Source organism: Trematomus bernacchii, unplaced genomic scaffold (assembly GCF_902827165.1).
Source record: "Trematomus bernacchii unplaced genomic scaffold, fTreBer1.1, whole genome shotgun sequence".
NCBI lineage: Eukaryota > Metazoa > Chordata > Actinopteri > Perciformes > Nototheniidae > Trematomus > Trematomus bernacchii.
In genome coordinates, this window is record NW_022987313.1 from 1,530,842 (window position 1) to 1,544,636 (window position 13,795).

Consider the following 13,795-nt stretch of genomic DNA (forward strand, 5'->3'; position numbering starts at 1 on the left):
GATATCTTAACACTTTGAAATGTGCTTGCCTGGACCCAGACTACAGAACGACTGCATCAGCACATGAATAAGACGTTTGTAATGCTCTTCTATGAATTCAGAGTCAGTTTGTTAATTTACTTCCTCATCTTTCTCTCCCTCCACGGCTCCCCTCTCAGGATGAGAAGGACTCTGATTCCAGTAAAGAGAATCTGGATGATCTCTTCCCAGATGACCACGACGACCAAGCTCCAGGCAGTAAGTGTTCCTCCCTCCTCTTTCTCCATCTACTCATGGCCAAGAAATGAAATTAAGTCCCTGGCCTTGGGACGTAGATTTAATTGAAAGGGTGTCAAAGATAGTCAAGTGGAAAGATAGTTGTGATATAGAAAAGTTGAAAGACATAGTTAACTTCAGCTTTAACAAAGTGAAAAGGATAGTTCCAAGTGGGGTTGTATGAGGTCCTCTATACAGTCTATAGTCAGTGTATTACAGTAGATGGCTAGAGAATATGTACTGCTGTGGATGGGATGACCAAGCAAAAAACACATACACGCCATCTTTGATTTTCTGTGTTTTGCAAGGTACAATAACTGTTCTTGTCAAGGGGGTCTGGTGGCTTAAAAGAGAAAAAAGATAACATCTTTGGCTCCCCGTTAAAAAGGGCAGCAAGAAAAAGCAGTGACAAAGGTTCTTAATATGGTGATCACTTTTAGGTGGCTAAATACGTTTTGCTTCTGTTTACTGCTATCAAAAATCCATCTCTGAATGTGCATGTTTTTTTTTCTGAAAAGTATAATTGTTCTGAAGGTTGCAGTCATTTTGAAAATGTCACTGCTGTAAGATACATTCATTCTCTTTTCCCCCGGCAACACTCATATAATACTAAAGTCCAGTCAGTGAATGCCACCAGTCAGAATATATATCACATAATATACAGTAGCAGGTTTCTCGTGCTTTTCTGAACTTTTCTGAAGCCTCATTAATCTTTGATTCTTCAACTCTGTCTACTTTATGGTTTTCTGCCCCGCTCTGACTGTCTTTTCTCCCACTTCTCATGTCCACCCCTTCCCTCTGTGTTTGAAGGGCTGGTCTTTCAGCAGCTCAGTAGCCGAGACAGTAAAGCTGTGTTGACTGTAAAGGCCCATTAGTCAGGACCTGGTTTAACCTGGAGGAAGGCCAAATGGGGTGAAAACAGATTGCTGTAATATACTGTAGTTCCGGGTATATAAAGTGTGTCCTTTTTAGTGTGGCTGTATCTAGGGTAAATAATATTAGGCAAAATACTCCAATAGTGAATAAAATGACAATCATTTAAATATTTGGGACCATGTAAAGAATGTTCTTCTTTGTAAAACCCAATACAAAAGCAGCATTTGACAGGTATTATAACTTCATTTTAAACCAAAACCCCACCAGAAGAGCTATGGCACTAGTCTGGCTGAATTTAAAGAAGTAAATCGTTGGTCTTTGAATGTTGTTTGGGACAACTGACAGAGCCACCCACAAGCCTCTGGTCCCCACAAACAACTGCAAACACTTTGTTCCCAAACTTGGCATTGAAAGAGTTTTAAACCCTTTTTTGCACCCAGTTGATTCCTATTTGGCTCCCTCCTCAGCCAGTTTCAATTGGGGACAAAATAGACAGCAGACTGCTTCACACTCTTTAACTCCTGCAGATCAGTCTATGAGTCAGACTGCAGCTTTGTTCACTTTACCCCTTTGTCAAACTGTTGAATACATCGCTCAAGTAGGAGGTTTGAATTAGAATGAGATTAAAGTATATCTAGCAGAACATTTTGAAAGAGAGTAATACATGTTTTACCTTTTTTAAAAATGTAATTCAGTCTTGATAACCATATCATAGTTTCATATATTTTAGAAAGAAATGATGAGAAAGGGGAAATTGGCTTTGACAATAACTCCAATATAGAACAACGCCAGCTGTGTCCTTTTGTGAGTCAGAAAGATCAAGAAACGAAAATGTCAGCTACACATTTGCGTCTGATGCTCTTCCTCAACTGAAGATATTAAGTTTCACTTCTTTTTTTACAATGAACAGCTTGTTCTCCAGCTTTGCCACGGTTGATGCTCAGTGGTAATTCCCTTCTCTTATGGTTATTCGTTGGTGTGATTTTAGGTTTTGACCCAGACTTCTTGATGTTTTGGCTGACATTCTGACTGGAGTGCAGGTTTTAGAGCTGAGGAAGCAGGCTGATTTCAGTATATTGTGTCTAATTTTAAGACTACATGGAAAACTGGCTTCATTATACAATTTTCAGCATTTTCTCTAGCAGTGTGAATAAATCCTTTGCTGTGTTGAGCAGCACGGACTGAATATGAGTTATGACTCAACAGGGGAGACAGAATTTAATAGAGTATAGCTGTGAGTTACGTCGGGGACTATGGGGAACATAGGATTTACATTCTACAGCATAAATCTCAATAGAAGGCGTGTCACTGACTGTAGAGGTCAATACTGCATATTGATTTAAAGTTTCTCTTCTGAGTTATTAAGATAGAGACATCAGCGTAAATGCTATATATCAAAAAGCCATAGAAAAGGACGGGCAGGAGATTTGTTTAGAAATATTTGTTTTAATTTATTTGTTCCATGCTTTAATATTCAAAAATGTATTTTTCTCATACTGCCTGTGCTGCAGCACCTCTTTTTACCCTCTGTCTGAAACAGAGTCAAGTCAAGTCTGCTCTGATTGGTTAGCTGGCCGGCTTTGCTGTGATTGGTCAACTGCTTAGAGATGTCCCGTCCGTCCCTCAGCCTCATCACGTACAATGTGTTTGAGCACGAGTGTTACAAAGTGATGTCATTATGTTACAGAAGTAAACAAAGGAGTCCAATGGAGGTGTTTCGGGCAGGGGGGGGAATGGTGTGTGGGAGAGAAACTCCCTCTGGAGGGAACACAGGGATTTGCAGACCAAGCCCCCAAAAGCATAAAAGGGCCTCTTTAAAATAGTTGTTGTGGAAATGTGTTTTTATTTTCCTAAATGTATCTGATCCCCGGTTTTTCCAGTAATGAAAGATGAATTTCAAACTCAGGAATTGTTTTCAGGCACTCAATAAACGGTTGGTAATTACAAGTGAGGTTTTAAAAAGTAGGACTGTTGTCATGCAATAATTATGCGCCCACACCCATTTACACATAAACATGTTTCATTGTTGCACACACCCGCATATTCCTGCTCACACCTACATCAGCGCTTAAGTAAATACTATGTAGACGCTACATTGTGGATGGTATAAGCAAAGGACTATAAATAACAAGCATATGGGAGGTGGCCTGGAGGGTAGGGAAGCAGTAGTTTATTGGTTTCAAACTTCAATTTCTCCTCCTTTTATGAGATTAAATAAAAGTAAAAAATCGAATTAGCATTTTAGCAGACTCGAGGAAATGTGTGTGTTCTTTTATTCAAATGGGGAAATTGAAGGGGGGGCTGGTAGGTGCATGTTGAAGAAATGCAGTATCGTATGGCATTAATCTTCTATGTGTGAAAGAGAGCTTCCTGAGACTCAATGTGGCTGTGTGGGTGTGGGTGTGGTTGTGTGTGTATTGTGGATTAGATTGGATGTCTTTCATCCTCAAGCTTATTCCTACGCTTTTGAGGTTTTGTTGAATTGCTGTCAGCAGGAAATAAGATGATTATGATGACCGCTCTGCTGTCCTCAGGCTTATGCACTGTGTTTGTGTCCAAATATTTACATTTCAGTCATTTAGCTTACTATGTTATACATAGTTAGTTACTGAATGAGCTTGTGGAGATTTGGTGTCTTGCTCCCATAGCAGCATTTGTTAAAGGGGCGATCCAAGGATTGAGTGTTGCACCTCCATTAAAATGTTTAAAATAATTGTAGAAAGCAGAGCATGAGATCCAGCTTCTTAATTGAGATGATTTTGCTTTCTAACTTCTTAGCATAACGACTTTCGCATTTTTTTAACAATTTCACTAACCCCAGAATTGGAATCAGAATCAGGTTCATTACCAAGTAAGTTTTCACATACACTACAATGAATTAGCATTTTGGTGCATAAAAATAACCACCGTAAAAGAAAACGCATCTAAGGTCAAGAATCACAAATATTAAAAAATATATATAAACATATTTTTACTATAAAAATATGCAATACTTTATGTCTCAAACATTTAAAACTGTATAATTCAAATTTCTTAGAAAATAATTGGCAAATGAATCAATGCAAAGTGATTATCTGCAGTTCACACACTGAGTATCACATGATGTTGATTGTTATCTCTGCCGTTGGCGTTCCCACTCCAATCACCAGCAGCTCTCCTTGAGAGTAAATTTAGCGCTGCCTGCTATTTTTTCATAAGAAACCCAATGAGGGGGTTTGCTGACCTCTTGCACACACACACTCACACACACACACACACACACACACACACACACACACACACACACACACACACACACACACACATGCTTACACACTCACTCACACACTCCTACAGAGACAGAAATACTGCATGAGAGAGATTCTTCATCACGTCCTCCTGACACTGCAGAATGTTCTGTGCATCGTAGCAGAATGAGGACATTGTTTATGCGTGAATAATCTTGTTTGTTGGACATATGTTTACAGCCAGCCCTGTGTTTGTTTGTTTGTTGAGGTATTAACTTTGACCCACAAAATAGAATCAAAATTATCTGTATTTTATACATAACTTGTCCTTTTAAGGATTTTTATAAATGGGTCTAATATAATCCTTTGCTTTCTGGATTATGTATTAAGTGCATGCAATTATATTTAAATGTTCAAAATCCCTGAGGTGTGTGTCCTGACTTAATCTTTTCTTCCTCTTTCCTCCGTGTGTCCACAGTCCAGCCGTCTCATGGCAGTGCTGCAGCAGCGGCTGCTCAGCAGGGGGGCTACGAGATCCCGGCCCGCCTGAGGACCCTGCACAACCTGGTGATCCAGTACGCCTCGCAGGGCCGCTACGAGGTGGCCGTGCCGCTCTGCAAACAGGCCCTGGAAGACCTGGAGAAGACCTCTGGACACGACCACCCAGACGTGGCCACCATGCTCAACATCCTCGCCCTTGTTTACAGGTCGGTCTACCAAATCATTTATCTCGGGGCCCGGATTGCAGTTGTGGTTTTGGAAATAGGGTCCTGGACATACAGCAATGCAGGAGTTTATCTGCAAAATGGCAGAGGGGCTTATATAACTGAGAATGCATATAAAGCCAGAATGCTTCACCTTGATTTTTGTTTAATTTTTGATTGTTTAATCAGTTTAGGGGGAATATTTCATAGATTTTTAACACATGGCAAGTTTAAGATAATATATTTTTTCTCTGTCAAGTCCCTTTGATGATAAATCAAACAACTGCAGTCAGTGCTAGGACTAGTTTTTAATTACTCCTCTGTTTCTTACATCACCCTGTTTGCACCATGAAAACAAGTCTTTACTAGCTTGTAAATCTTTGAAGTACCGGGCTACTCTGACTATTTTACAAGCAGCTCCAGGACTTCTTATTTGAGTCTGTTAGTGAAAATTGTGATAATGTTTTGGTAGTTTTCAATGAAAGGAGTGTTTTCAACCCTGCTGCTCTCCTAGCAAAATTCGAAAACCCTTAAAATCCTACTAAAATGTGGCTTTTTACCACAGAGTAAGATGTGATAATGGTAACAGCATGTTGTCTGTTTGTCACCATCACAACACAGTGGCATGTCCCTTGAAACCTCTTGCTAACAACCCTCAAAGCATTGTGGGACAGGCCTCTAATATAGGACCTCCCCAATGGTCGTTGGATGCCTTTCTACGTCAGAAGTGGAACAAAGCAAACATAGCAGACACAGCCAAAAGATTTACAGTACTGTAATAGAATCGGGGAAGTGTTGATTTCCCAGCTCAAGAAGAAAGGAAGAAAGGAAGAAAAGACTCAAGTGTTTTACAGGAGTTGGACCCCTTGGTTTCTTACTATCACAAATCTTATCCATTGAATAGTGAGTGCAGTGACTAGTCAGGAGAGAGAGAGGGTCGCCTTGTTGTCAGCAGTTTGTTGCATTGACTGTGGGAACTGCTGCAAAGCTATTTGGACCTTGTTGCCTGAAAATAATGGGCTGTTAGTGGAAGTTGTTAGCATAGTTTATGTTTCTCTTCTTTGTGTGCTTGTCTATCCATCTCTGTCTGTTTTTCCTGTCTCACTCTGTCTGCTTCTGTCTGTTTCAGGGATCAGAACAAATATAAGGAGGCAGCCAACCTGCTGAATGATGCTCTGGCCATCAGAGAGAAGACCCTCGGCCGGGACCATCCAGCTGTAAGTGCATCTGTCTCGACATAACACCCAGAGATTTATCTGAATTATAGTCATCTAGAGTTGTTATCCTGTATTTTAAATTAACATAGTAGTTTGTAGGGTGGATTTTCCTTACATTAAGGTACAGAATAGTACATAAAATAGCAAATACTATTAAATAAATACTCATTGAAACATTTAAACCTAACAAAAAAGTAATACCTTAGCAACGTGATCCATGTGTGCGACAATAAAGAGATAATTATCATTTCTGAACAGCATTTGTTTTGCTCAGAGTTAGATGACAAGATTGTTGCCACTAATGTTTGTATGGTAAATATGAAGCGACAGCAATTACATGCATTGCTGAGCTAAGCATACAAACTAAAAACCGCTAGCCTTGCTCTACAAAAGCCTACCAACACATCCAAAAATATCTAATTACTATGTTTACCTCGTTTATTTTATCCATACAATAATTGAAGCTTAAATAAACAATGTGTGGTTTTATGAGACTTTATATGCCGTTGCTTATGGTCTAGTTTTGTATATTTTTGCTAGAGCCAGGCTAGCTATGTCCAGTTGTTTTTATGCTAAGCTAACTGGTCGCTGTGTTGCTGTTGCTTTATTATAACTGTATTAACAAGGAATTGGTTTTGATCTTCTCATCTCACTCTCATAAAGAAAGCAAATAAGCCTATTCCCAAAATGTCAAACTATTCCTTGAAAATATAGAGCTCTAAAAATTGATTTCTTAACCCTTTAACCGAGTTAGTACATTTATGTAAAAGAAAATAAGACATCTTTATCTTGTTAGACACTGTTACCCATTACCCATACCCTTTTTTATTCACCTATTTTTGGCTGCTGCAGTGTCCTGGTTTCCCCCTCAGAAGATCAATACAATTCATTTAAAAACATTTACCCTGTTCCCCCTCAGGTAACGCATAGAACAACTCTGACAGCCAAAATAACAGTGCAGCCAAAATAGTGTTTGAATGACTGTTTTGATGCATTTATCCTTATTAGAGAGCCCATGAAGCTAGAATAAGTTTCAGAGTTGCTAGGTGGTGCTCCAAGATCCAATGTACTTGTTGGAAAATACGTTTTTATAAAAGTATATTTCTGAACATGGTAAGCATCTTATCTAAACAACAGCTTTAACTTGTTTACAGTCAGAATTTCCATTAATCGACCATTTGCATTTTACATAATTGTTATGTAATACCTTACCTAATACCTAAGATTTCTCCATTTTAGACTATCAATAACAACACTTCTGTTCTCCAGAAGTACACCTCGTACAGTTTTAATGTTTAATGCTCCTCAGACAATCTAAATGATGTATTTGTAATCACACTTTTCTCTTCCAAACACCATTTTAATATATCTTTCCAGGGTTGTGACTGCAGTCTGGACACGGCAGATTCCATAAATATTTAACACACTGTTTTTCTCAGAGCCCATTACCTTTTCATTTCATTTCATTTCAAACCTTTATTTATCCAGGTTGTATCCCATTGAGATCATTGATCTCTTTTTCAAGGGAGACCTGCTCAAGTAGGTTCCACATGAAACATTAAAAACATAACAGAGCAACAAAAGGACATCATACAGTAGCATTACAGGGATTACAAATTACATACTATCCACATGCACAGGTACCAACAGCTTCCGATTCAGTAGCATCCAACCGAGCTTTAAGAAAACATTTAGTGGCACCAGATTGCTCAGTTTCCATTTTAATTGCAGACTATTCCAGGACAGTGGAGCTGCGCATCTAAATGCTATCTTCCCTAAGACAGTCCTAGCAGTTGGCACATTTAATAAAACCACAGCATGCGATCTCAGGCAGTAGCCACTTACAATTCGCCGTGAGATCAGGGAGCAGATGTCGGATGGAAGTTTCCCTAACATGGCTTTATATATAAAAATGTACCAGTGACTGAGCCTCCGTACAGTTAGTGAAGGCAGACCAGCCCTTGCAGAGTACAGTGATGAGTTAATGCTTTACAGTTTGTCACAAATCTCAGTGCACTGTGATACGCAGCATCTAACTTGACCAGGCAATTGGCAGGTGCATTCATATAAATCAGATCACCATAGTCCAGCACAGGTAAAAAGGTCACAGTGACTAGCCTTTTTCTGGCCTCGAGCGAGAAACAGGACTTGTTCCTGTAGAAGAAACCTAGTCTAACCCTCAGTTTTTTAAGCAGGTTATTGACATGACGTTTAAAAGTGAGACAATCATCAATCACAATCGTCGACTAACTGTGTTAACCCCAGCAGGACTGTGTCTCTGTCTGGACCTCCATCCCTCTCTACTTTGTGAAACTGAGGTTAGCCCTCCCCACCCCCCCTCTCCCACCTCCATCCTGCCATCCTGCCAGCAGGCCCTGATCTGTTCTCTTCGAATTTGTTGTATTTCTTAGTGATTTCATCATCAAGAAATCTTAGTTTTGGCAATAATATAGCCAGTTATTTGACACAAATTCCTCACACCTTTCACTTTGAATCCCACCTATTTCTAATCTTCTTTCCATCAATTTTTTTTCCTTTGCGCTATTTTAAAAGTTAGATATTTAGAAGATTCCATCCAGGTGATCATTAACAAACCTAATGTTGAATTCTGCCTATTAATGCCTGAATCAGGTTCAAACCTCACAATCTTTCCACCAACACACATACTTTATGTTTACATAGGAACTAGTTGGGTGGTCTATAGCTTTGCCAGTTGGGCGGCAGGTCGAGGGTTCACTCTTGGCATGGTGAAGACTGAATCCTAGGAATGTGCATTGTCACCTTCCTGGTGAGGGAGGTTTGAAAGGTGGAGGTTAGTGAACCGACATCCTCGGACAGACTGTAGTCTTTCCAGGGGAACGTATGGAAATAGTTAAGGGCCCCCAGCTGAGTGCTGCTGTGCCCCAAAGAGCAAGAAGGTCAGAGACAAGAAGCTTCTTATTGTTGTTCTTTCCTACGTGTTGAACAGCAACAGCATCCGGCTCTCAAGTTGTCTGCATGTAAAAAAAAACGTTTCAGCCGCATTCAAGTCAAGAAAACTAGGGTTTTTTGTTGCTTTTTATTGTCTTCCAGGCAAAAGATAGATTGACTGATCTGCTACAGTATGTCATGGAACACAAGATCTTCATCTTCTCTTATATTGTTGTATTTGAGAAACAGTTTTCACCTTTTTTAGAGAGCATTCTTATAGGTTGTGAAGAAAAGAGAGAATCATCATAAATGATACTGAACAAAAATCAAATTTCAAAAAGCAAGACATTTTCTTTAGGGAACCTTTTTATTCTTTTACGCTGCTCGTCTTGTTACTCTCCTTTCTCTCTATCACTGCTTCACTCCGTAACAAACTCCATCTCCCCCCTCCACCCTCACCCCTTCCTTCCTCCCACTCTGCCCACATGGCCCCCAGAGCCCGTCTGAATCAGAGATCAGAGGTGTCCTCCCGGCACCGCTGCAGGCTCCCTCCTGCTGACTGATCCAAATCAGATGTATGACGAATTTGGAGCAAATTACAGCCCACCATAATCACTTCCTGTTCCCGCACGTCTTCTTCCTCCTTGTTAATTACTCTCTCACCAGATCAATGGCGGAGTCTCGCGGTTGATGGGCATCATGGGTGATGATGATTAAGACCAGGATTGGAAAACAACATAATAATGAATAATGTTTGTGTTCCTGTCAGGTCGCTGCCACACTTAATAACCTGGCTGTCCTGTATGGGAAGAGGGGGAAGTACAAGGAAGCAGAGCCCCTGTGCAAGAGGGCGCTGGAGATCAGAGAAAAGGTAGGTCAAAGGTCATCTAACACCATGAAAAAACTGATTCAGAAGCTGTTAAACACATGATAGGAAGCCATGACGAAGCAGATGTTTTATACTTGTTCTCCACAGCCAACACATGGTCAGTTTGTTCTTCACCAGGCGTTAAGCTTTCACTTTGAAACTAAAGTTTACTTTCGCTTCACTTTCAGACAAACTGTGTGTCCTATTTAGGCAAACAGCAGTGAAACACTAAGCACTGGATATATCACTCAAGATGGTACCCTTGAGCTGTAAGGCTACAGAATGGAGGACAAATGCTTAATGTTTCTACATCCTGTTAAGCTTTCATTTGAAGAAGTATACAGTTATGACATTGAAGGATTTAATACTCCAAATTCTTTGTTTGATTTCACACAAAAGTATACAAAAGCATCTTCTCATCTCTATCCAATGATGCATATTTTGCCTGAAATGATGTCATTTGATTTGATCAGTTGTAGATGGCAAGCAAAATCAATTATATTTATATGGCCCAAAATTACATATCACAAATTACCCGCATGGACTTGGGGTTAGTTAGTTAAAAAAAAAAATCCGTCTTTTTTTACCCCCGTTCCATATAAGGAAATAATTAAAAAAAAAACTTTTAATAGGGAGAAAAATGGAAGAAACCTTAGAAAGGGTAACTGCAATAGATGCACGGTGTTCATACTCTGCAACCCAGCAAATCTAAGCTGGATGAAAACAGGCTCCATTCTCTCTGCTGTGTGATGAAAGTCACTAGTCCCATTAAGACCAAACATATCTTTTACATGACATAATATAAGCACCCAATGAAATCCCTTGCTTTGACTTTGATATTGGTAGAGACATCATAATCCAACTTCCTAATGTCACTTTTAAATACCCATGCAAACCACTTCCCTTTCCCTCTATACTCTCCTAATTGGTCTTGTGTCTTGACTAAATGCATAAGAAATGTAACCTGCTTTGCTTCTTCACCCATGTTCTTAGTATTTCATTGTAATGTCCGCTTATTAGACTTGCATTGTTCTTTCTTGACTCAAGAAAGTGGATCATAGGACAGCCTGTAAATAGATCAGTGGAGATAATCATCTTTATTGTGTCTGACCTCTAGTTTGGTGCTTACAGAGATGCTGCTCAACAATCCTAAAAGTGCAGACAACATTTCTCACTCACTACTCTCTCCATCCTCGGCTCCTGCCTTTGAACATTTCTCCTTCGCTCTCTTTTTCACTCCTCTGAGTATGAGACGTCAGCTTTGGTTAAGCTGAGCGGTTTCATTTTTTTTTCTTTTGCTACTTAAACTCAAATGATAATGCTTTCGCTTAAGCTAAAGGATTTGCAGCTGAGTTTTCCCTGCACAGGCGAGGTGGCTGCTGCAGAGCTGCTGAATCAGAAAGCTTCTACTGACAGTTTGCCTTTTTAAAGAAGCTCAGGTAAACTCGGCTTACCAGCGAGTTTGCTTGGCATCAGGGAGATGGGGATGAGCTATAAACTGATATAAAACATTTTGACTACTATAGTCAGACATTCAAACATTTTGTTGCTGAATCCAGGAGGATTCTGCGCTTTGTTTCACGTTAGGAATCCAGATCTGATACTGATCCAAGTGGTTATATGAAGTATTCATAATGAATATCCATATTTTCTATAGAAGTATGATTTTGTTCCAAATGCAATCTAATAAGTGTTTGGATAAGTTGTCACCTAATGACAATGACTGAAGAATATACAAAATGTTCCAAACTATATTGCCACTAAACATTCTATTAAAGGAATAATATAGAATTTGTATTCGACTCAATCCCACTTAAAACACCAATTACCCACTAGGGTACCATATAGTGAAAATGGTCTCTAGGAAATGCAACAGTTTGTTTGATTGTTTGATTTATTTCTACAGTGACCTGCTCTAATTGAGCCTTCATAAAAAAAGCCTGATAGGAAAAGTGTAACACATTGCCAGCCTTTTCCTTCTTGAATGGAAAAGAATAATTAAATTCTGTCTCAAAATGAGGACAGAATACGCATAAACTTCTCTCACTGAATTGTCTGAAGTTTAAATCTAAAACTTTGGATAACAGTGGAATTTTTTCTCTAACTCAAAGCACGTAACAACGATTTAATCTGGCTGTATTTTGACTAGAACAGCAGTATTCTTGTCTGCTCAAATGTCCTTGAGCTGAAAACTGAAGCCCTACCTGCTGCTAACTGTCTCTTTGTCCAGACTTCTTTGTTGAAATATGTTAGTCTGTCACAGAGGGATAGAAACTATATCCTGAATTTCTCAGAAATCCCCATATCCAGTAAATATTTGGATAAAAGACAGATTCAGTCGATGCCCTGTAAGTAGAGGCTCTTCGGCTTAATTTAAGATGAAAGTAGTGTTTCCAAAAGCTTCCCAGAAACCACTTCACACTGCAGCACTTTTGGTATTTCAAAACATGACAGCCATCAATAAACACAATCAATTCCTCGGTGACCCAGACCTCACCGTCAAGCATGGCTTATGGCAATCCTTTTCTAGCTAACGATGTTTACAGGAGAGCTGTCAGATGTGTGATGCAAAGAAGGAGACTGAGTAAATACTGTAGGTAGATATCTCTGCACCATCATGTGGATCAGAGATCTTCAAAACTGAGGGGGAGGATCCTGTAAGGGTTTGATTTCAGACCTCCTACAGACATATTCTTTAATAATCTAAAGCCAAATCTCCCCCAAAGGTCTTGACTTATATCTCTGATACTCTTTCATTTTTCACATCAAGTGCTTTCTTTCTCAGATTTTCCTCTGCACTCCCTCCCATCGTGTTTTTTCTGAAGTGGTTTCTCAATGCTGCAGGGAGAACTGTCTTTCTCTGACCTAATGCCATTTTCTCTTTTGCATTCTCTACTCTTTCATCCTCTTTCAAAGGGGAAGTGCAAGGAAGGAAATGAGATTTGAGGTCTAAGCCTGTCTCCTCTTCTTTCCCTCTCTTGTCTGCATGTTCATTTCCCTCTTACTCTCCCTGGTCTCCTTTTCTTTGATGGTCAGTCAGTCTCAGTGAAAACCCTGTCTACAGTTTTCTAGGTCTGGCCACCTATTCCCTGGAGATAATTCTGCATCTCTTTCAAGCTTACTGCACTTGCCACTAATGGCTACTCAGTCAGCACATATCGACAAAATCACATCCACTTAAAAATAAAAATCGTGGTGCTTCTTTTGGCTGTGTGCAGAGATAGGGGGGAATATCGTTATTTAAAATAATAATGCTGTTTGTTCTTCCATTGATGTGTTTGTCCACTGGACTCCGCTTTTATTTAATCAAACGCGTCAATAGTCCACAGGTCGAAATCCATCAGAGACACCTCTGTATGTTGGATAGAATTGTGAACAACAGTTAAAAGATTACATTCCCAATTTGGCAACCAGGTTTTATGGGGCTACAATAGCAAGTATTAAGGAGGTTATGTGTTCACTGTTTGTTATTGGGGGATCTTTTTCTCATGTCTTATATTAGATTCAACCTGAACTGCAGGAACATCACAAAGAAACCGTAAAAAGCCGAGCAAAAGTCAATGCAACCTGGCAAGAGATGTAACAAATATTCCCAATAGTCAACATATCGGCAAGCCACTTTGTATTCCAAGAACATTTGGACCTAAAGGTGGACCCAGAGGGATTTTCAGAAATGAAAGAACTGAATGATTTCCAAAGTTTTCTAGCCAATTTTACACACAACAGGTCTAGGCATCA

The 13,795-nt window shown here is 39.6% G+C and overlaps 1 protein-coding gene across 5 annotated transcripts in view; it reads left to right on the plus strand.

Annotated features, from left to right (window-relative positions):
- Nucleotides 1–13,795, plus strand: part of klc1a (kinesin light chain 1a) — a 41,393-nt gene that overhangs the window by 11,443 nt on the left and 16,155 nt on the right. For all 5 annotated transcript variants that reach the window (XM_034123775.1, XM_034123776.1, XM_034123778.1 and 2 more), the window contains exons 4-7: nt 159–237; nt 4,837–5,065; nt 6,192–6,279; nt 9,959–10,060. In XM_034123775.1, the coding sequence (XP_033979666.1) occupies nt 159–237; nt 4,837–5,065; nt 6,192–6,279; nt 9,959–10,060 (498 nt within the window). The remainder of the gene's footprint in view (nt 1–158; nt 238–4,836; nt 5,066–6,191; nt 6,280–9,958; nt 10,061–13,795) is intronic.